The following is a 25,131-nucleotide window of genomic DNA, read 5'->3' as shown; positions in this document are numbered from 1 at the left end:
AGTGTCTCCAAAGCATCGTGTGGTATTGTATTTTAATAGTTTGCTGAGGGCACCCATCAGTCAAAAGATAACTGGAATAGGTCATACTTACATACTTCCCTACTGTGGTGGAATGGAAGAGGTACCTCTGAAACTTGTGTTCTAACTGAGAAGTCAGAAGAATTCTAACTTTGGACACATGTGGATCCATAAACGGCCAGATTCTACTATGTCAGTCCTTGGGGCAAGCACTGTGAGTGGTGATGAAGTGAGTGTCTCCTGATGCTGCTCTTCCTCACCTCCTTCCCACATGTGAGCCTATCCTTGTTTATGAACCTCTCTCCTCCCCCAAGAAGAGTGTAGATTAAAACAAGACAAGTGCTCTGTTGCGACACCCACCCCTCAAATTACAGAGCTGGTCAGCAGCAAAATCAGGATCAAAAAGACCCAAATGACAAAGATTTGTAACATATACAAGAGAAGAGGCTGGTATCAGGAACACATGGAAAAATACATAAGGGATTCCTATAAATAAGAAAAAGCCAAATAAGCACAAAAGAAATCCCAACACAGGATATGAACATAATAGAAATGTGAAATGGCTAATACACGTATGAAAAGATGTTAAAAGATGCTCAAACTTACTTGTAATTATGATATCATTTCTTATCCATCATACTTATCCAAATCAAAAAAAAAAAAGTTTTGATTTGATAACACCAAGCAATGAGAGACTTTGGGGAGGTAGGGAATTTTCATATGTTGCTGATATAACAAAGCTACTTTGAAATCACATGCCAAGGGAGTTCATTTTTCACCTTCTTCCCTTGAGAAACACTAACATGTGTCAAGGAGGTATGCCCAAAAATAATTTTTGCAGCACTGTTTTTAATAGTAAAAACCTGGAAATATCCTAAGCATCCATCAATTGTGGGTGGCTAAATAAACTATGGAATTAAAAATGAGGTCTGATATGGCAAATGAAAAGAATGAAGTAGACCAGTGTATACATGGCAATGCACAATGCTGAATTTAAAAAAAAACTTTCCAAACAAGGCATACTATATCATTTATTTGTCCATCAGCAGATGAATGGATAAGGAAGCTTTGGTACATATACACGATGGAGTATTACTCAGCCGTTAAAAAGAATTCATTTGAATCAGTTCTGATGAGATGGATGAAACTGGAGCCGATTATACAGAGTGAAGTAAGCCAGAAAGAAAAACACCAATACAGTATACTAACACATATATATGGAATTTAGAAAGATGGCAATGATGACCCTGTATGCAAGACAGGAAAAAAGACACAGCTGTGTATAACGGACTTTTGGACTCAGAGAGAGAGGGAGAGGGCGGGATGATTTGGGAGAATGGCATTCTATCATGTATACTATCATGTAAGAATTGAATCGCCAGTCTATGTCTGACGCAGGATACAGCATGATTGGGGCTGGTGCATGGGGATCACCCACAGAGATGTTATGGGGAGGGAGGTGGGAGGGGGTTTCATGTTTGGGAACACATGTAAGAATTAAAGATTTTAAAATTTAATAAAAAAAATAAAAATAAAAAAAAATAAAAAAAAAAAAAAAAATAAAGAAATATAAAACTATTCTATGGGTTACATATGTATGTAAAAGATTAGAAAAGCAATGACTTGGGGCGACTGGTAATGGGAATACTGGTAGGAAGCGTCTTAGACTTACTTAAATGTATTCCTATTGTCTAATTAGGATTCAATACACAAAAAGGAGTAGGGGGGAGGAAGGGAAGACCAACCCAGAGTTTCTGCTTCGAGTGTCTCTCTCCTTGAATTTGCCTGCGTATAAATACCAGGGCACTTGTTCCCTTTGCAGCAAACATGAACCAAAGGTGTCAGAGAAGATTCTCCACCTAGGATTCATATATTGATTTCAGGGAGTTTGAAATCCCCAAACTATACACAAGATTTGGAAAGTACATGCACTATTCTATGAAAAGGGACTGGCGCATTCCTCAACGACCCCCCAAAGTTTCATTTTCCTAGTGTAAAGGGCACTGCATAAAGAGAAGGGAGAATCAGGCTTCATTCCTACTAACTGCTATGCGAGCTTGGAAAAGTCATTTTATATCTCAGAGTTTCTGTTTCTCAACTTGTAAATGAGGAAAAGGAGCCAAATCAGAACCTACAAATTCACAGGTCACAGCTGACACAACTTTTGTTTTGTTTTTAGAGTGTTGTCCCACACTAGCACGCTAGCAATTTAAAATTAATCGCCAACACTTAAAAACAAGGAGATATGACATCATGAAGATTGCTAGCTTCTTCTGAAAATCTGAAAGGTCTGACTGTACTGGGTTCCCTTTCCACACAGCAGCAACTGGCCGAAGCTGAGTAGCAACTATCCACTTCAGGCGAGGCAAGCTCCCTTCAGTACGTCGCAGTTACCCTGGATGGCTTCTCATTTATATTACCTTGCTGTTCCCTGTAGACATCTGAAGTTGCCACCCTTAGCAGCAACTCAGAGAGTTTTCTACCTCTAAGGGTTTTTGTATTTGAACACCAAGAAAGGTGGCATGTCTTTCCTCACAGGGATTCAGAATAACTCATAAATACATGTCCATCCAAAACACAGAAGTAATATAGTTCATTCTAATGTAAACATTCTTCGAAAAATGGGCAAGAGGTAGAAAAAAGGTGGAATATGGCAGGTAAAGGGGGCATCAGAACAGGAAGTGTTTCTTGACAACCAGTCTCTATACTTTCAGAGGAGTCAGTCTAGTCTAAAGCCTATTACCACCTGGGGACCAAAAGAAAAGTTGTGTGTCACTAGAAATGTAAAGATCACTTAGTATCTTAAACTGGCTCCTAAATACTAAATTCTGTATTACAAAGAATCAGAAGATGCTGGGTTGCAAAAGAATATTGGCTGCCTGTTTGTTGTTGTTGTTTTTTCTTTTCTATCCCAGTGGCCTTGCATTGGTACCATGCTTTCAAAAAGAAAAAGAAAAAAAAAATCAATCTAACTTTCTATCATTTTCACAAAAAGTTTTATTGGGGAGAAACAATGGAAAAAGATTGAGAGACAGACTGTATAAGAAGTCCTCCTAAGGAATCCAACCATAAAGCAAAGTCCTGACAAAATTAAATTAAACCGAATTTAGTATCACCACACCATGTCCAAAAATTCTCTTCCAAGTTCTTCACATGACTTGATTTTCCAACTCCAAATCCATTCCTATGTTAGGTAACCACCTTTACAGAGTTGCTCAGAAAAACCTATCACCAAGTCTTTTCAGACCTAACTCTAAAACCTAGGCCAAGTTCAATTACTCTTTTAGGCTTCCCTGGTGGCTCAGGCGGTAAAGCGCCTGTCTACAATGTGGGAGACCTGGGTTCGATCCCTGGGTCGGGAAGATCCTCTGGAGAAGGAAATGGCAATCCACTCCAGTACTATTGCCTGGAAAATCCCATGGACAGAGGAGCCTGGTAGGCTACAGTCCATGGGGTCGCAAAGAGTCGGACATGACTGAGCGACTTCACTTTACCATCTCTACTACTCCCTGCTTGTTTGAGGCCCAAGGAGCAATACCGCTCCCCTCACCTACCCTACAGTCCCTTCTCCACACAGGCAACAGAGTGAAATTTAAAGGTTAAAATATCAAAGGTTATATATGACTTCCATTCCTCACACACATGAAGTCAGAGTCTATCATTCACCACAAGTTATACCCCACCAGGGTTCACACAGACCTGAAGGATGGAGGGGAGGACAATGGGGGTGCCTATCACGGCTTTCCCCGACTTGTCCCCATTTCCTACTGGAAAGAAAACGGAGGCTATTTTCTAAGCAGAAAGAAAACGGTGTATTGCCCCTGCCTCCTCTCTGCTTCTATAAAAATTTCCCACAGTTCAGAATGTAAAACAGAATTTAAAGAGGACAACCAGCAAGACTTGTGAACCTAAAATTAGACATACCAGCTGTGTTTTGGTTAGCTAGTGCATAAGGCCCCAGCAGGACACTGAAATATACAGGAGCCTCTTCTCTGAAGACAGGTTTTTCACCAGCCTTTCTACCCACCAGAATAGAGCAGGCAGAAGGAGAGGGGGCTGACCAGTTTCCACCCAAAGAAACTTGGTGTCCGAACTTCTACTTCTGTCAGACTCACTGGTCTGGAATTGAGCTCAGAATAGTGGCTCCATAGGTGTAGGAAGAGTCACTAATGGCTGAGGGATTATAATATTCCAGGCACTGTGCTAAGATCTTTCCGTGTATTATTTGGTTTTCACTACAGCCCTAAAAGGAGAAGTAATTATTATGGCCATGTTACAAATGATGAAACCAAGATTGAGAGAGAGAGGATGAATTCTCCAGCATGACACAGGTAACAAGTAGCTGAGCCAGGATTCAAACCCATGGAGGGTGATGCCAATTAAGGCAAGACAGCTTGGTCCTTCATATTCATCCTGCCATTTCTCCTTAGTAACACTCCAGTTTTAGCTGGACACACCATGGCCTGAAAAAAAAGACTGTTTCCTAGCACCCTCTCTTGCAACTAGATAATGCCATGGGGCTGAACTCTGACCACTGAAATATAAACAGCAATGTGTGCAACTTCTGGAAGGTTCTCTTAAAATAAAGGGTTCTCTTCCCTTCTTCATGTTCCTGTGCCTGCCATCCTGGAATTCAGATGTATTGGCTGGACCTCCAGTAGTCATCTTGGTCCATGACAAGGACTAAACCCTAGAGGTAGAAACAGCCTAGATGCCTAGTAACTTCATGATTCTTCCATACCAGCTTCAGACAGCCTACTTCCTTATATACAAGAGAGAAAACATCCGTCTTGTTTGAGCTGCCATTATTTTGGAGTTTTCCACATTACTTCACCATTTTAGATGCAGTTGAACTTAATGTAAACATTGATGTGGTAAATCCCTATGCAATAGTCTCTTTCTTTGATGCCCTGTGACTATTAGAGATTATACTTCATATCATACATTTACAGAACATATGTACATCTACTCTCCAGCAGGCACTGTGCTAGGTGGAGGGACAGAAAGATGACATACAGTCCTAACCCTAGAAGAATTGATAACACAGGACACAGGCATGTGGGGAAGAAATAATAGTGATATAATATACTGTGCACAGTCTGTTGCTATGGGAACACAGAGGCCAACTGCCCAGCACTTGAGTGGTATCTACCCAGTAAAAGCGCACCCATCAAATACCGCTTTCTCTAAGAAAGCGCTGCTGATTACATGTCTCCAGCTGAAATTAACTTCTCTTTCCTCTGAGCCCCCATGCGTGCATGCTAAGTTGTTTCAGTTGTGTCCGATTTTTGCGACATGGACTGCGGTCTGTCGGGCTCCTCTGCCCCCGTGACATCCAATTTGTACCTCTTTTCTAATATTTACACACAAATAGGCATGTGAAAGAGAGTATGAGCTTTCCAATGTCAGGAACCTTTCTTTTTCTCAGTATCTGTCACATGGCTTACCCTAAGTGCTCCGAAACTCACACAAATAAAATCAGCTTAAAAACACCAGGTTTTGACAATTAAGCTAACTATATGCTATAGTCTGGATATATTTTCTCTAATATTCTATTGAAGTTAAAAGCAGATTACTCTATCTGATCAAAAACTAGCTAAATACATCTGACCTGAGTTTAATCTATAAATACATGTTCAACAGGAACAATTTAGCATAACACAATGCACATCAGAGTCACTGCCCATATGGTTATTTGCCATAAATTATGGATTTAACACAGTGTAACTGGAAGCTGTTGCTTGCTTGCTTTTTTTCATTCTTGATTAATTTCTGACATCTGTAAAGGGCATCAATATTGATTTTTTTTATCCTGATATCATGTTGGCTTGATCCCTAGCATAGTCACACACACACACATTGGCTTGATCCCTAGCATAGTCACAGACACACACACATCAAGATTCTCATCTCTACCCCACATATCTGGACTAGAGTATTTGTTTCACCCCTTCTTTGTGCTGCCTCCCCTTCTGAGAGGTCATGAGCATCTGTGTTCCTTCCTGCCACATGACGGGTTTAGCCTCTGGCTCTGGATATTAAAACACACAACAGAAACAAGAGCGTGAAGCTGAGCCAGTTATCCCAAACTGAACTGTAACTTCAAGCAGAAGACACACCGACACCAACAGATCTCTAGCTTCTCAATTGTGGGTGAGATGCATGGGAAGAGAAAAGGTGGACGTTATCAGTGGATAGACAGGGCAACATCCGTTTGTGGGCTATGTCAAGAAAAGGTGATACCACAGGCACATAGTCCTTTATCCCCAGAGTGGCTTAAGAATTACACACCTACTACATCAGCAAACTTTACCCTGAAAAGTAATCATCTGATAGCACAGTATGTCTATTAATCCATTCTATTCTGACTGAAAGGTTGGGGCAGGGAAAAAGAGGGCACTTCCGGGGAGAGAATGCAAGGGAAGTCTGGACCTTTTCTCGCAAGAGTCCCCTTGACAGTATGTACCCTTAATTCCATGGTCTTCCTTCTACAAACCAGTAACTCCAATCTAACCATGAGATGAAGAGGTGGCAAATCTCAAGAGAAAGACATTCTACAAAATACCTGACCATTCCTGAAGATTCTGATTTTAGGCTGGGGTAAGGCCAGTCATAGGTACTTTCTAGAGAACCCCACTCCACAGGTGATTCCAGAATGTGGCAACAAGGTGAGGAACACACCGTCCTGTCAACCTACTTCCTACTCCTCTTTCATTCCAGAATGGCCTTTTTGCTGTCCTTCCAGTACCCCAAAGTCACCTCTACCTTTTTTCTTAATTCCTAGATTATAAGTGTCATTTTAATAATAAAGATTGGGGGAAGAGTCATACCCTTAACAAAATGTGATGGCTTTTCCCCTGCACTTAACCCTACAGAAGCTCTCTAGGCTCTCTCTAATGAAGTTCCACCCACCGTGAGTGCTGAATCCCCTTTCACCTTAGTCTTAGCTTTTGTCTTCTTGGGTCTTATTCTATACAAATAAATGGGGCTTCCCAGGTGGTGCAGTGGTAAAGAATCCACCTGCCAATGCAGAAGATGCAAGAAACATTGGTTCGATCTCCTGGGTCAGGAAGATCCCTGGAGGAGGAAATGGCAACCCACTCCAGTATTCTTGCCTGGAAATGCCATGGACAGAGGAGCCTGGCAGGCTACAGTGCATGGGGTTGCAAAGAGTCGGACACAACTTGAGCACACACATACAAATAAATGACACTGAGTGAAGGACTGTATAGCCAATGTTTTATGGTTTTATTAGAAGATACCCCAAATCCATTCAGTCAGGAATAAAACTATACATAGGGACATTACAGCAGAAATTCAACCTTTCGCCTCCCTCCCAGAGCTGCTTCTTAGGAGCTGACTACACAGGAAGAGCTACTGGCCATCAGGAGACGCAGCAGCGGCATGCCCCCACCTCCAGCCCCGCCAGTCACAGCTGTTCTGTGCGTGTGCCCAAATCCTCCCAACCACCTGCTACCAGTGTCCCCTCCCGGGCTACCCCCGGCAGTTGTTCCCACTGCCACTTAACCAAACATTCTTCCCTCCTAACATCCATCCATCTTAAAGACACGTCCAAGGACAAAGGGAGTGGCTTCAAAACCTTTGGATCTGTCCATAGCAAAGCAACGTTAAAAACCCCACAGATGCTTATAAGTACTTGCTGGATTCTGTCAATCACTTCCCCCTTTGGCATTTTATGACTCCACCTTTCCTTCGGGTGATCTTAGAATGAACTAGACAAGTGCATTTCAAACCATAGAACTTGACCCACTAGTGGGCAATGAAATCAATTTATTGGGAGAATCTAGAATTTTTTTTTGACAGAAAAGAAGAGAAACAGAGCAGAATATATCATGTGCAGTAAGGTTAACAGTGTTCCATTTGTGTTAGTTAAATGTGTGTGTGTGTGTGTGTGTGTGTGTGTGTGTGTGTAAACTAGATCACAATGTAAACTATATTTCCCCTACTGTAAGTTATGTTCAAAATAATTTTTTAACCTGCTGGTCTAGAGTTCTGAATATATGTAATTGCACTTATATTGTTCAACCAAAACAATTCATTAACTATAGCTATGAATGCAAATTCCCATGGCAACATAATTTTCATATGAAAATATCCATGAACCAGATCAAGCTCCTTTGTTAGACTCCATGACCTATTTTCAGAATTAGAAACTGGTCACAGTAAGAGAAACTTGCATATCTGAGATGAGAGGTTCTGAGCCAGATGAGAGGTCATAATAAGGGCTGTGTAACTATATTTCTATGATAAAGCTGGAGCACAGGCTCAATACAAGTTTGGACCCACAGAATCCTTTGGAGACCAAATCCTCTGGAGCCAAACTGGAAATACAGCACAGGAGGAAAGGCAAGACTTCAAAAGTCATTTCAGAGATTAAGGGTTAAACTTATCCTTTCAAGGTGTTCGCCTTAGTCCTTCTGGCATAGCCTTCAGGTTGCCTCTGCCTAGATCCCCTCTTGCTCTACCATCACCCTGGTTTTTTGACCATTCTGGCCTACCTACTCTTAAGTTTGCTTTACTCTAGCCCTTGGCAACAATTTGATCTTCTACTGCCAGCATAAGCCACTCACAGTCTAGTCTGGCATTGAGATCTCAAAACATATATTGTTTAAATTCCTCTTAACTCTAAACTCATACATTTAGCAAGACTCCTCCTATAATAATAACAAAGACAACAGCTAACATTTAAAGAGCACTTACAATGTGTTAAGCATTGTTAAAGTTTTATCACAAACTAGATTATTTTACTCTCACAAAACACTATTTCTTAACTTTATACCCCTTTTAGAGATATAAAAACACAGCCAACTGTTAAGTAACTTGTCCAGGGTCTAAAAGCCAGTGGCAGAACTAGGACACTTCTGTCCCTCTCCAAACCCACAGTGTTGTTTCATTTTTTCTTTATATCACTTACTACATGCTTATGTGCCCATTTGTTCTATTTCCTTCCAATACAATGTATACTCCAGCAGAAGTAGACTTTTTCCATCTTGCTATATTTCCAGCGCTTAGAAAGCACTTGCCCTTGGCTGACGCTCAGTAAATATTTGGTGAAAGAATAAATGCAGCATAAAAAAGGTTCTCTTCTCTAGCCATTATCATGCCAAAACACTTTTAATATTTTAAGAGACCTACTCTCTTGTCAATAGGTAAAATGTACAGTGTCCTCAAAATACATGAAACCAGTCATGAAATGAAACTAATTAATGCTGCAATCCAGCTCTGACCAAGTTCAAATTTTTACTGGGTAGAAATGATCAGCCCCTCATCCTAGCTGCCTTATGGAGCAAATGGTATGCCCTTTGTGAGGGGTTAAAATATGACTCTAGTATCTAGAGTTCTTTTAAACAGAGTGTCTAACTTTGAATGAAAAATCATGAGAGATGAAAAATCATGAAAATATGGCATATAATCAAGAATCAGACCCCAAAAGATAGAGAGAAATGGACCTTTTAAAAAAAGAGCCAAATAGGTAGAGTTGAAAAACAATACCATAAATTAAGAATTTAATGTCTGTGTCTCCTTTCCTGCCCTGCGTATAGAACCATCATACCATCTTTATAGATACCAGGAGGTTTAAAAGGGAAGGGACATATGTATACCTATGGCTGATTCATGTTGATGTATGGCAGAAATCATCACAATATTGTAAAGTGATTCTCTGCCAATTAAAAAAGATTTTTCAAAAAAGCTAAAAATAATTAATGACTGACACTCATTAGAGTATTTTCAGCTAAAATAGGTAAGTAAATAAATAAATAGGGAGGTCTATGGAGTGATTTCCAAGACATACTACTAAGTGAAAGAAAGCAAAACATTAAAGAGAATTTCTATTGCTCCAGAACCCACAATTCAAGTTTCACCATGAAAAAAACATCAGAGAAATCCAAACTGAGGGACAGTCGACCAAATACCTGACTGGCACTCCTCAAAACTATCATGATCAAAAACAAAAAACTATAATATGGCCAGAGGACCCTGGCACTGAAGTCATCAGAGAAAAAACTGATGAAAAAATTCTAATAAGGTTTAGTAGTACTGTTCCACTGTTAACACAAGCAGAATATAAGAAACAGCTCTATTGACCTGAGTACATTTACTGATCACAAGAAACTGGGATGTGCATTTGATTATAGGCAGAAAGTGATGTTGGGGGGAGGGGGCTGCCACTTCAAGAGTACATGAACTGAGAACTTACAGAGTTCAAGCTGGTTTTAGAAAAGGCATAGGAACCAGAGATCAAATTGCCAACATCCGTTGGATCATAGAAAAAAGCAAGAAAGTTTCAGAAAAACATCTACTTCTGTTTCATTGACTACGCTAAAGCCTTTGACTATGTGGATCACAACAAACCGTGGAAAATTCTGAAAGAGATGGGAATAACAAACCACCTGACCTGCCTCCTGCAAAACCTGTATACAGGTCAAAAAGCAACAGTTAGAACCAGAAATGGAACAATGGATTGGTTCCAAATTGGGAAAGGAGTACGTCAAGGCTGTATATTGTCACCCTGCTTATTTAAATTACATGCAAAGTACATCATGCAAAATGCCAAGCTGGATGAAGCATAAGTTGGAATCAAGATTGCCAGGAGAAATGTCAATAACCTCAGATATGCAAGAGACACCACCCTTATGGCAGAGAGCGAAGAGGAACTAAAGAGCCTCTTGATGAAGGCAAAAGAGGAGAGTGAAAAACTGGTTTAAAACTCAACATTCAAAAAATGAAGATCTTGGCATCTGGTCCCATCACTTCATGACAGATAGATGGGGAAACAGTGCTAGATTTTATTTTCTAGGGCACCAAAATCACTGCAGATAGTGACTGCAGTGAAGCCTTGCATACTGCAGTCCACAGGATCAGAGTTGGACAGAACTGAGTGACAGAAGGAAAACGACAAAGGGGTCCTAAACAAGTTGTACACCTAGGTCTTAGCAGAAGCAAACTCAAATCCTCTTTTGAAGAATCCAGCTTCATGCCAAGGCTTGGGAAATCCCCCCAAAATAATTTTTTAATGGTAATGGAAAGTTACTCAAATATAACAAGCACAGAAGGAAATAATGAAACCTGCTAATCACCACCAAAAACAATAGCTAGCAGAGAGAGATCTACAAAGTCTTCACCTACTGGAAATATCAGTAACAGATTATAAGTCAACATGCTTATTGTTCTTAAAGGAATAAAGAGGATAGCAACAGTATGAAAAAAGATAGCAAGAGGATATGATTCATAAATCTATGCTAGCATATTGGAAAATTTAAACAAAATGGACCAACTTCTAGGAAAATCTAACTTATCAAAATTGACTCAAAGGAAAATAGACAACCTAGACAGGCATATAACCATCAAATAAATTGAATCCATAATCAAAAATACCATAAAAGAATAACAAAATAAATTCTTTCTCTCTCTCATTTCAGATGCAAATGGCTTCCCTGGTCAGTTTTATCAATCATTCTAGGAAGAAATATTCCAGTCTTATACAAACACTTCCAGAGCATTAAAACAGGAAGAAAATATATGAGAAGCAATACATCCTGACTCATACTATGAAGCCAACATAACCTTGATAGCAAAATCTCAAGAGGACATTACAAGAAAGGAAATTTACAAGCCAATTTCTCTCATAAATATAAATGAAAACTCCTATATAACTTATTAATAAGTTAAATTCAAAAACATAAGGATACTTCATCAAATTGAATTTACTCCAGAAATGGCAGATTGTTTTAATTGAAAAATATAATAATAATAATGAAGGGATGAAAATAAGACTATATATATGTACACACCGATATTTGCAAAAAGAAACAAACACTTGAACAATAAGTGAAAAAACTAATAAAAGCAGTTACCAAAGGTGAAAAAGAGGTTTTTGAGACATATGAACATAATACTGATTTTCAAATTATTAAGCATATCAATTAATGCAATTCATCACATCAGCACAGCAGAAAAGTAAAATCACATAACATGCAACAGATGCAGAAAAAGCATTTGATAAAATTCAACATCCATTCAGTACTAAGAAAAACCCTTAAACTTGGACTAGAAGGGAATTTTCTTAATCTCATGCAATGTATCTGTGGGAAAAAAGTTACACCACACTCGTAAAATGTTATGAATTATCCCTCAATTAAGAACAAGGCAAAAAAACCTACCATCAGTTTTATTCAACATTATATTGGCAGGCCTATCCACAGCATCAGGGCAAGGAGGAAAAAAAAACAAGCATAAGGACTGAAAAGAAACAAAAACTGTCCCTCTTGAAACTAATATGATCATGTGCATAGAATAAATTTACAGATTTATTATTAAAATAGTAAGTTTAAATGAAAATCAGTATATAAAAGTTAATCATATTCCTATATACAATTAGGGAAAAAATTAAAAACATTTTTTACAATACTATAAAACAACTGTTAAGTACTCATGAATAAACTTCCCAGTAATGTATAAGATCTCCAAGAAAAAAAAATTATAAAACTTTATTGTGAGGCAATGTAAAGGACTTTAAAAAATGGATCAGATGACTACATTTTGTAGTGACACTAATTCTCCTTGTATTGGTTTATAATTTCAATACAATATTAAAAAAAAGTCTTGCAGGTTCTTTTTATTTTTAATATATAACTTTGTGATATGATTCTAAGAAATGTAAAAGGCCAAGACCGGTTAAGACACTCTTTGAGAAGAACCAAGTGGACAGACTTGCTCTACCAGATATTAAGACATGTTACTAACTTATGGTAACTAAGAAAACATGTTGCTCATGCAGGAATATACTGACAGATCAATGGTACAAAACAGAAGTCCCAAGAAACACACCGCACACATATGGGCGGGCATTTGATAGATGACTGGTGGCACAGCGGATGAGTACAGAAAGGAAAGGCTTTTCAATAAATGCTGCTAGAGCAACTGGCTATCTGTACAGGGTGAAAAGTGAGGTTGAGCCCCCACCTCCACTGCCCAAAGAATCAATACTAAGTGGAACAAGACACAAAAAGAACTAATGATAAAGGAAGTTAATGATAAAGCTTATTAACTTTTAATGAAGAACTTCTCTGTTCAAGGCACAATTTTTTAAAAAATGAAAAGAAAAAGAGGGTAGAAGATTTTTGTAATCCATAAAACAAAGAAGTTAGTTATATATATGTATGTGTGGGTGGGTGGGTGGGTGTGTGTATCAATTCCTGTAAATTAATGAGAAAAAGATAACCCAAATGAAAAATGAGCAAAAGACCTGAATGAGTAGTTTGCAAAAAAAAAAAAGAAAAAACACAAATGACATTCAAAGTAGCTTTAAATTTTAAACCACAAGAAGAAACCATGACACATCCATATGACCGACAAAAGTTAAAAATTCTGTAATAACAAGTATTGGTGAAGATACTGAGAAAAAGGAACTCTCTTACACCCTTCATGGGAATGCAAATTGGTACAACTTTGGAAAACAGTTGGCAACATCAAATATTACTGAAGATATGTATAGTAAAAGGCTGATATTCCATTTAAATGTATGTAGATGTCCAGCAGGAGATATATACAAGAATGCTCACACCAACACTATTTACAATAAACAGAATCTCCAGAATTCGGAAATCAGATATTCCTCCTTGACAGAACAGGTAACTTGTGGCATTTATAAAATGGAATTCTACACAACAATGCATATGAACAGTCACCCACTGGATGAATCTCACAATGTTGAAAAAATGAAGCAAATTCCAAAAGAATGCATGATAACAGTACAATAGCAATATCAACTGTGTCAAGTTCAAATAAGTTTAGAAATGCATAAATGTGGTAAAAGTATAAAGATGAGCAAGGAAATTACCACCACAAAAGTCAGGATAATGGCTACCTAAGGGAAAGGGAGATGGCTATAACTGGAAAATTATAAAAAGGGCATTAGGCTTCAATAGTGCTACTAATAATCTATTTCTTCATCTAGGTGGAATTTACATCAGTATTTGCTTTACAGTTGTTAGACTGTGCATGTTTTTATACACTTTGAGTGTGCATTTTACAATTTTAAAAAAGAGGAAAAATCCTAATATAGCAGATTTCGTTATCAAAGTTATTTCCCATCCCAGTGGCAGCAACTGCAAGGTTGCTTAGAGAAACAAAAGATGTCACAATGACAATAAGCTAATGAATTAATCACTTAATGAACTGATCACTCACTTTCCTGCCTGGTTAACTCCAGATGTCTCTCTCACTGATTTGTAAGCATCCACAGTATAAATAAAAGGCAAATCATCTTCAAATTCATTCATTCAACAAATATTTATTAATATTTATAATATTTCCATACACTGTTCCAGGGGACCAGCACGATTCAAGATAAATGAAGGCCCTGCCCTCCTGCAAAAGATAAAGGACAGGGGAACCCCCACTCCCAGCCAAATTTTGCCTCCACCCACTCATTCTTTTTTCCAAACAAGTATCAAAGATGAAGAACTAAAATGGACCTCAGGAATACACATGAAGTTATCATCAAAACCTAACCTTAGGGAGTCTCTTCACTACAGAGGAACCACATGCTTCGGTTCTCTGGCTAAACTATGGTTTGCCACGTTTTCAAGTAGGCAAAATGACTGCCTTATCAAGAACTTTAAGTCAAGGCACTCGTCTCAACAATGGCGATGCTGTGGAAACTGGCTTAAATGGAGTCAAAATCCCAAGGAATGGCATCCAAAGACCAGAGGCTTGTCATTTTCCAGACACTGTACCCTAGACTTTGCGTGTACATTAATTTTTCTCATATCAGAGTCCAGAACTTTCATCTGATTCTCGAGTTCAATCAAAAAGGGGCCATTAAGCCCCGTTCCCAACAAGTTGAACAGGCCAGCTTTTTAGGGACATGGTAAATGTGAATGTGGCCACAGGAAGGCCACCTGAGTTGAAACCCACGTGTCCTGACCTCTGGGCCTATGCTCCGAATGACCAATACTTACTCTTAGTTCCTCGAAGGCTTCATCGAGGGTGGAGAGATGGTGGCCATGGTGAGCCCCAATGACTGGGCAGAGCACACAGATGAGCTGCTTGTCTTCCTGGCAATAGGTACTCAAATCAAGCCCATGGTCCGGACACTTCCTCTTGGCCACTCTCTCTGCTTCCATTTCTATTTCGGGGTCAAATTCGCTTTCCGCCTCCGTTTCTCCCTCGGCCTCGGATTCTCCTTCCTGGTTGTCCTCCTCGGCTTCGCTCTCTTGCTCGTCCTCCATTTCTTCCTCACTGTCTTCCTCGCTCTCATCCTCGCTCTCTTCCTCTGTCTCGCTCTCTTCTTCGGGCTCACTGTCTTCCTCGGACTCGCTCCCTTCCCCCGCCTCGCTTTCTAGGGCTTTCTCATTCTCCACCGGGGCCTCGACTGCTTCCTCCCCGGCCCCATCCCCGCGGGCTCCCGGGGTCCAGGCCTGGGCAGCGCAGTGAACGTACTCGGCCAGATGGTGTCTGGGGAACTTCTGCCCGTGCGCCTCCGCGTGGTGGCGGCAGTAGCAGAAGCCGCATTCTCGGCACACTTCCTCGGCCCCCGGAGCCTCGTCCGGCTCGCACTCATCACACGTGCCGTCGTGCGGCAGCTCCTCGAAGGCCGCACCCCCTCCGGAGGCCATGTGGAGGCTCTGCCGCGGCCCGGGTCTCGGGGCTACCGATCTCGCCGTCTAGCCTCAGAGTGGCCTCCTCGCGGCCTCCACCCCAGCCCGGGCCCGTCCCGGGGACTGGCCGCGCCGTGTCCCGCAGCCTCAGGGCCGCTGATGCCTGCTCCTGGCAGCCCGCGTCCGGCCGAGGAGCGAAGGGCCTTCCCGCCGGCTCGGCAGCTCGGCGGCCGGAGCACTTCCTCCCGAGGTTGGGGCACTTCCGGCGCGGCCTCGCCGCGCCGCGCCGCCCGCTCGGCCTCCCGCTGCCCCCGACGAGATCGCGGAGCCGCGGGGCCTCCGCGCCGCCCCGGTTCCACTTTGCCTCCCCCTCCCCCCAATCAGGCGGCCTCCTTTCACTTCCTGAGTCACTTAAAGTGGCGATGGTCCTTTTCTGCGTTTCCCGCGGGGGCCCAGCATCCCCGGAAGGAGGGGAAAGATGGAAGAGGTGTCTAGTTCACTCTGCTCACTCTGGAGGCGGGAATTGCGCCCCGCCTCCTCCACTCGCTCTCTGGAGTTGTCAACCTGACTTTTTCAGGTCCCTAGGCAGGTGTACAGGTGCATTTCAGCCTCCTTCCTTCGAATTTGTTGCTGACCGTCTCAGCCCCTGCTGCTGCCAGTTCTGCAAGGTGCCAGAACAGTGTTGTTTACCAGACTGAACCTGACCCCTTGGGATTTCCAGGGGGAAAGGTTGTGTTTGTTCCTCTAGGCTCAGGGAATCGGAGTCAGGATGAGCAAACAGACATTTTCGATCTAAAGCAATACTATGCTTTGTCTATTTGCAAAGTCTGTTTGCATTCTTGCTCTCTTAGGGGCTCCGAAACTCTAGAATGGTAGCCTCTGCGCCTTTTTTTGAGAGCTTGCCTTGGGTTTGGCTGAGATGTCAGTGAAAGTAGGTAGAGAGAGACAGTATTTGTCGAGTGAGAGTTCTGGCATGCCGTCATTATCCTTTATGTAAGGAGACCATCTGGATTCAGACTGGTTCCTGGAGAAAGAACAAGGACTGTTATTTATTAACCAATACTAAAGAGCCAGGAATTGAGCTCGATCTTTTTTGGCTCTTTAAAAGCCAAGTTGGGAAGAGCCACTGCCCAAGGACCGACAAATCCTGGTACTACAACTCACTGGCTTTGCAACTATGAAGTTAACTGATCATTCTGTTTTCCATTATATATATATATATGCAAAGTGGAAATAATAGCAATACCTACTCATAGGCCTTTTTTGTGGATGAAATGTAAAGGTACCTGCCTTGTAGAAGTAGTCACTATATTTTAACTGTTATTGGCACAAATTATAATTCGTGCACGTAATGACCCTTAACACATTCTGGCTGGCTGCTGTTTTAAGCAACTCCCCACCTCTGCCTCATATATATGTCTCTCCATTCATAGAAGAGCTTTTGATTTGTTTATTTGGGAGTGGAAATGGACATGTTGATCTAGTCCAGGGAGAAACTGAGATATAGTTGAGAAGAAGAAAGGGAACTGGGATGGTGTCTGTCTTTTATTGATTCACTTAGATACATTTGAGCTAGGATTTCTAGATGATCTTCACAAAAATGCCAGGGGATTGGGGGGTGGTGTAAAAAATCATTTAAAATAATTTTTAATACCCATACCTATGCTGCTGCTACTGCTGCTAAGTCACTTCAGTCGTGTCTGATTCTGTGCGACCCCATAGGCTGCAGCCCACCAGGCTCCCCAGTCCCTGGGATTCTCCAGGCAAGAACACTGGAGTGGGTTGCCATTTCCTTCTCCAGTGCATGAAAGTGAAAAATGAAAGTGAAGTCGCTCAGTCGTGTCCGACTCTTTGCAACCTCATGGACTGCAGCCTACCAGGCTCCTACGCCCATGGGATTTTCCAGGCAAGAGTACTGGAGTGGGTTGCCATTGCCTTCTCCACCTGTATCTATGATGTATGCTTAATTTCTGTACAGCTTTTGTCAGAGATTTTATTTTGAAAAAAATCTTTTGTTTTATTCCCTAGAATTGCTTTGAGGAATCCAAAGTTTCGTTTTGTTCCAATTTCATACACATTTCTTTTTTTTTTTTTTGCAGTTCATTTCTCCAGAAATTATGCCTTTTGTTGTCATTATTTGGCTTCCCAGGTGGCACAGTGGTAAAAAATTCACCTGCCAATGCAGGAGAGGTAGGTTTGATCCCTGGGTTGGGAAGATCTCCTGGAGAAGTGCATGGCAACCCACTCCAGTATTCTTGCCTGCAGAATTCCATGGACAAAGGAGCCAGGCAGGCTACAGTCCATGGGGTCACAAAGAGTTGGACAGGACTAAGCATGCATGCATGCTGTTATTATCATCATTATTGTTTGTTCTTAATTTTGTCTGACAGAAAGTTAAAGAATCATATAATTCAGTATCTGACACTTGACAAGCCTTTTTGGAGTCCTCTGTGGTGAGAGGGTCTTAGAGACAGAAGTTAATGGAAATGTTAAAAAGGGACTTCATAAAATTCTGGAGATGGAATATGGCAGACTCACAAGATGGGCCATCTGTATCCCTCTGCACAGAAATCAGAATGGTCTGATTTCACAGGAATTGGAAACTTTGGGTGTATGTAGAGACAGAAACGTATTATAAACCATAAACTATAATCCATTACTGCATAAAAATACCTCAAAATGTAGCAGCTTAAAACAATGAACAATTATCACTTCACTTATTCCTGAGCCAGGATTATAGGAGTGGCTTAACTGAGTGGTTCAATTCAGGGTATCTCAAGAGATTTCAGTGAAATGTTGGCTGGGGCTGTAGTCATTTGAAGACTTGACTAGAAGTGTAGGATTTGCTTCCAAGATGGCTCCTTCACATGGCTGTTGTCAGGAAGCCTTGCCATTTTCTGTTGGGTTGCTTGAATGTCCTCATGATATGGCAGGTAAATTCTCCCAAAGCAAATAATGCAAGAGGGAACAAAGTGAAAGATACAATGTCTTTTTTTATCCTTTTTTTTGTCTCCACCACATGCTTGCAGGTTATTAGTTCCCCAACCAGGGATAGACCATGCCCGCTGCATTGGGAGCATAGTCTTAACCACTGGAACTCTAGGGAAGTGCCTGCAATGTCTTATATTGGGATGTCTTATAACGTCTAAATTCAGACATGAATTTAATGTCTAAAATCATTTCCAACATAGACTATTAGTTATAGAGAGGACTATTTGTGCAGGTCATGAATATCAAGAGGTGGCAATCAGGGGCATCTTTAAGGTGGGATATCATATTCTGTCCTTTGTCCCCTAGTGATTTATGTCTCTCTTACATATGAACTGAATTGAACTGAACTGAACTAAATGCAAAATACGTTCACTTCCTCCCAAGTTGCATCAAACTCTTAACTCATTATATCATCAACTCAAAGTCCAGAATCTTATCATCTAAAACAGGCCCAGGAGTGGAAGAGGTTCCTAGGTGTGTGTGTGTGTATGTGTGTGCTCTGAGTGACTAGTGCACACAAATACACACATACACACACACACACCCAGGAACCTCATCCACTCCTAGATCTGTTTTAGACGTTCACTTCCTCCCAAGTTGTGTCAAACTCTTAACTCATTATATCATCAGCTCAAAGTCCAGAATCTTATCATCTAAAACAGGCCCAGGAGTGGAAGAGGTTCCTAGGTGTATGTGTGTGTGTGTGTGCTCTGAGTGACTAATGCACACAAATACACACACACACACACACACACACACCCTAGGAACCTCATCTACTCCTAGACCTGTTTTATTTTTTATTTTTTTCCATTGTCTGCTTTTATTCATTCATTCATTTGCACATTTATTAAGCTCTGTGCTGGTTATTCTTTAACCTCTGCCCCCTTCCTGCTCTAATCTGTTTAGCCTCCACTTTTCTCTCTCTTTTTTTTTTAATTAATTTTTTTTAATTTAATTTTAAAATCTTTAATTCTTACATGTGTTCCCAAACATGAACCCCCCTCCCACCTCCCTCCCCATAACATCTCTGTGGGTCATCCCCATGCACCAGCCCCAAGCATGCTGTATCCTGCGTCAGACATAGACTGGCGATTCAATTCTTACATGATAGTATACATGATAGAATGCCATTCTCCCAAATCATCCCACCCTCTCCCTCTGAGTCCAAAAGTCCGTTATACACCGCTGTGTCTTTTTTCCTGTCTTGCATACAGGGTCCCTAGACCTGTTTTAGATGATAAGGTTCTAGACTGCGGACCCTGAAGTTCTAACAACAGGAAGCAGACTGACAAACTACACAGCTGCAAACATAAGTTTCTTTTCAAAGAGAAAGGGTAACTCAGAGAGTAGAATCAAGAGCCCAAGGGGTATAAAGTGAAAAGCCATGGAGAATCATTCCCAGTCAGAAGTAGGATTGAGCCCTAATCAGGGCACTTCTAACACATGTCTAGAAGGATTTTTAGGACTGTTATGGAACTCCAACTCTTCTGTGCCTCCTGTCTTTTCTTCTTTTTGAACAGGGGTGTCTGTACCAATTATCTGAAGCTCGTCCCGCCATTGTATGTTGGGAGGCATTCAGGTGAAAAGGAGGAGTGGCATATGGGAAACACCTGGGGCTTCCTGGGTAGCTCAACCGGGAAAGAATCTGCCTGAAATGTGGGAGATCCTAGGTCGGGAAGACCCCTGGAGAAGGGCAAGGCAACCCACTCCAGTATTCTTGCCTGAAGATTCCATGGACAGAGGAGTCTGCCGGGGTGTAATCCATGGGGTTGCAGAGAGTCGAACCCAACTGAGTGACTTAGCACTCACTCACTCATCCCTTGCTTAAGTCCTCAGTAAGTCTGCTGGTTAAAATATAAATTCTCCACTTTTAGGCTGTAAGTCAGTCTCCAGCTGAAATTAACTTCTCTTTTCTCTGAGCCCCCATGCATGCATTCTAAGTTGCTTCAGTCATGTCCAACTCTCTGCGACCCCATGGACTACACCCCCGCAGGCTCCTCTGTCCATGGAATCTTCAGGCAAGAATACTGGAGTGGGTTGCCATGCCCTTCTCCAGGGGTCTTCCCGACCTAGGATCTCCCACATTTCAGGCAGATTCTTTTCCGGTTGAGCTACCCAGGAAGCCCCAGGTGTTTCCCATATGCCACTCCTCCCTTTCACCTGAATGCCTCCCAACATACAATGGCGGGACGAGCTTCAGATAATTGGTACAGACACTCCTGTTCAGAAAGAAGAAAAGACAGGAGGCACAGAAGAGTTGGAGTTTCATAACAGTCCTAAAAATCCTTCTAGACATGTGTTAGAAGTGCCCTGATTAGGGCTCAATCCTACTTCTGCCTGGGAATGAGTCTTCACAACTTTTGACTTTACCCCTTGGGCTCTTGATTCCACTCTCTGAGTTACTGTTTCTCTTCTATGAAGAGATACTCATGTGTGCAGCTGTGTAGTTTGTCAGTCTGCTTCCTGTCTCTAGAACTTCAGGGTCCAAAGTCTCCGTTTCATCTTGTACTATCTCTGTCCCATTTACTCCATGCAGGCAGTGTTTCGGCCAGTATCATTCATTTAAAAAGTTTGTGAGTCTCCTGTGAATCTAACTGGGGGTCTACTCCATTGGACAAAAGTCATACCTGCAAATCTCTGAGGTAAGCTCTTCTGTACTCTGGAGGCTCATTCTGATGAAACTGCTGAGGTACAACACTCATAAATTTCTTTAAAGCCCTATTGTTTGTCTGAATGATTCTCTGAATCACTGCTGTAGATCTTTTTGAGGTCTGAACAAATGGTTTCACAGCCACACTCTCACCTTCATCATCTGATGATGTTTTCTTTGCAGCACCCTAGAGTTTATTTTTAACTGGAAGTCATTTCTTCATTTTAGTAGTATTTGCCATCCGAAGAAGACAGGAATTTTCAAATCTAGCAAGCCCTGGGTCCTTCTTTAAAATTAGTTTTTTATATTATCTTTTTCTTCCCACATTTTGCTATAATCAGGAAGAAGACTTCAGTCAACACCTTCAGCACTTTACCTGGAAATGTAGTTAACTAGAATACCCGATTAATTAGGCAAATTTCCCACTTTCCACATTATTGCAGGTGACAGTGTTGCTAAGTTCTTGCCACTACATAACAAAGACCCTCTTTCTCCAGTTTCCAGTAACATTTTCCTCATTTCCCCTTGAGCCTTTATCTACAGCTTTTCCAAAACCCACCAGGGGGACTTCCGTGGTGGTCCAGTGGTTAAGACTCTGTGCTTTCATTGTAGGGAGGTTGAGATTGATCCCTGGTGGAAGAACTAAGATCTTGCATGCCTGTGGTGTGGCCAAAAAAAAAAAAAAAAAAAGCAGGATTCTCATAACAGTTTCTTCAGGTTTCTTCAGGCTTTTACGATACTCTCCTCCAAGTCCTTCTGTTACAAAATCCTAGCTCACTCTGCTCACAGGATAGCCAGTGAATCCAAGACAAGGTTTTGGGACTACCAAGCCACTTTATTTGGGAGCTGGCTGGCAGAGAAGATGGCAGGGTAACACCTCAAAATAACCATCTTGTTGGGGCCTGGTTGCCAGGTTCTTTTATGGATTAGAGATGGGGGGAGGTGAGGAAACAAAGTAAAAAGACTATTCAGTCTTGGCAAACCTTCCCTAGCATGCCGAGCTTCAGGCAGGGGAATGTGTTAGTTTTACTTCCTTACAGTCCTTCACAGGTAGGTGGCTCAGGTTATCTCCCTGGGGCAAGCCATTGTGTATGCCTACGGTCACAAAAGCAGCAAGATGGGGGTTAAAGTCACACAAGCAGAACCAGCATAAATTCAAAACTAACCATTCTTGGTTATAATTCCAGCTTTTCCCTCTATCTAATTCCAAATGAAGTCCAACATTTTAGGTTATGGTTTTGTTATGGAGTGAGCATGTGAGTGAGCCATTCAGTTGTTTCCAACTCTTTTCAACTCCACAGACTGTAGCCTACCAGGCTCCTCTGTCCATGGAATTCTCCAGACTGAAATGCTGGAGTGGGAAGCCATTCCCTTCTCCAGGGCATCTTCCTAACCCAGGGATCAAACCCCGGTCTCCTGCATTGCAGGCAGATTCTTTACTGTCAAAGCCACCAGGGAAGTCCAAGTATACTGGAGTGGGTAGCCTATCCCTTCTCCAGCCAATCTTGTGGACCCAGGAATCAAACCGGGGTCTCTTGCATGGCAGGTGGATTCTTTATTATTACTTAAGTAATAATAAAATATATATTAGTTGTCTATTGGCTCAGACAGTAAAGAATCTGCTGGCAATGAAGGAGACCCCGGTTCAATCCCCGGGTTGGGAAGATCCCCTGGAGAAAGAAATGGTAACCCATTCCAGTATTCTTGCCTGGAGAATCCCATGGACAGAGGAACCTTGTGGGCTAAAGTCCATGGGATCGCAAAGAGCTGGACAAAACTGAGCGACTGACACTTTCACTTTCACTACATAATAAACTATTCCAAACCTTTGGATCATCCTGGGGGTACCACACTTGGCATTGGCATTGTCTTCTAGTTTCACTTAGCAACACCGATAAGATACCACCAAGATCCTCAGCAGGCAGTACATGTGGAGAGTGGAGAAAAGAACAGAAGAGTTTGCATTTGAGACTGTTCATGTGGGACTTTTAGAAATATATGGTGTGTTCCTAAAGTACATAAGAATCTCCTTATTATGTAGGTGATAGCTCTTAACTTATTAGACGCTTGAACCTATACACATAAGGAAGCCTAAGTTCAGAGAGGTGAAGAAGCTTGTTACATGTTACCCAGCCATAAGGTAGCTAAATTGGGATTCAAACTCAGATCTACCTGACTCCATCTTACCACATTCACTGGTGGTATGAACAGGTGATACCTCCACCCCCCAATTGCCTAACCGCTTCCTAGTAAACTTACCTGTCTTTACCTTTCAACTCTGAAATCAATTTCTCTCTCTTTCATGTCTTCCAAAGAGACAATCTCGGTTTAGTAAGATTCATGGCATAGTACATTTAATTTCAGAAAAGCCTCTAGAAGTTGAAAAGAGAACAGGGTGGAATTTCTAAGTCCACTGCTTTAGGGAAGGTATTTGCACCCCTCAGCCTATCCCATTCTCATGTAATCACATTGTTACTTTAGTGACTGATTTCATCCCCCTTCCCCAAGCTCCTGAGAGCACCTAAATCTCATCTCATGCTGCTATCATATTCAGTTCAGTTCAGTTCAGTCGCTCAGTCGCGTCTGACTCTTTGCGACCCCATGTACTGCAGCAAGCCAGGCCTCCCTGTCCATCACCAACTCCTGGAGTCCACCCAAACCCATGTCCACTGAGTCAGTGATGCAATCCAACCATCTCATCTTCTGTCGTCCCCTTCTCCTCCTGCCCTCAATCTTTCCCAGCATCAGGGTCTTTTCAAGTGAGTCAGTTCTTCACATCAGGTGGCCAAAGTATTGGAGTTTCGGCTTCTACATCAGTCCTTCCAATGAACACCCACGACTGATCTCCTTTCGGATGAACTGGTTGGATCTCCTTGCAGTCCAAGGGACTCTCAAGAGTCTTCTCCAACACCACAGTTCAAAAGCATCAATTCTTCAGCACGCAGCCTTCTTTATAGTCCAACTCTCACATCCATACATGACCACTGGAAAAACCATAGCCTTGACTAGACGGACCTTTGTTGGCAAAGTAATGTCTCTGCTTTTGAATATGCTATCTAGGTTGGTCATAACTTTCCTTCCAAGGAGTAAGCAGCTTTTAATTTTATGGCTGCAGTCACCATCTGCAATGATTTTGGAGCCCCCCAAAATAAAGTCTGACACTGTTTCCACTGTTTCACCATCTATTTGCCATGAAGTGATGGGACCGGATGCCATGATCTTCATTTTCTGAATGTTGAGTTTTAAGCCAACTTTTTCACTCTCCTCTTTCACTTTCATCAAGAGGCTTTTAGTTCCTCTTCACTTTCTGCCATAAGGGTGGTGTCATCTGCATATCTGAGGTTATTGATATTTCTCCTGGCAATCTTGATTCCAGCTTGTGCTTCCTCCAGCCCAGCGTTTCTCATGATGTACTCTGCATATAAGTGAAATAAGCAGGGTGACAATATACAGCCTTGACGTACTCCTTTTTCTATTTAGCCAACATCTTATCTTATTAAAGTGAATGCAGTGAAATATGATATCCCAATCCTCCCAAAACAGCAAGAATGAAGTCTGTACCACTGGGCCTGACTCTCATAGGCCCCAGAAGCCTATGGAGATGGATACCAGAATGATTCCTTGGCCCAACACCTTCCTGAACAAGTTCATTTTACCCAATTCTCACATATATACCCAAGTGGTTCCCTGCTTGTTAGTATTGTAATTCTCCAAATACCTCCATCCCTTCAAAAGTAAGTATTTGCAAAGATAGCCCCAGGTAAGCTCTGATCAAGATATTTTAATTACACTCCTTTAGTACGTTACTTGCTAAATAGTGTTAAGTAATTCCTATAACCACCACAGATA

General features: G+C 41.6%; 1 protein-coding gene across 1 annotated transcript in view; it reads right to left on the bottom strand.

Annotated features, from left to right (window-relative positions):
* The window catches only part of TRIM44 (tripartite motif containing 44), a 57,372-nt gene extending 41,526 nt beyond the window's left edge, over window positions 1–15,846 (bottom strand). Inside the window, exon 1 of the mRNA XM_068989093.1 lies at window positions 15,003–15,846. Coding sequence (XP_068845194.1) covers window positions 15,003–15,659 — 657 coding nt within the window. The 5' untranslated portion in view covers window positions 15,660–15,846. The remainder of the gene's footprint in view (window positions 1–15,002) is intronic.
* Window positions 15,847–25,131: the final 9,285 nt, after the last annotated feature.

This window comes from Capricornis sumatraensis, chromosome 16, assembly GCF_032405125.1.
Source record: "Capricornis sumatraensis isolate serow.1 chromosome 16, serow.2, whole genome shotgun sequence".
Lineage (NCBI taxonomy): Eukaryota > Metazoa > Chordata > Mammalia > Artiodactyla > Bovidae > Capricornis > Capricornis sumatraensis.
The sequence above is the reverse complement of the archived record's forward strand: the minus strand, read 5'-3'. Positions and strand labels throughout refer to the sequence as shown.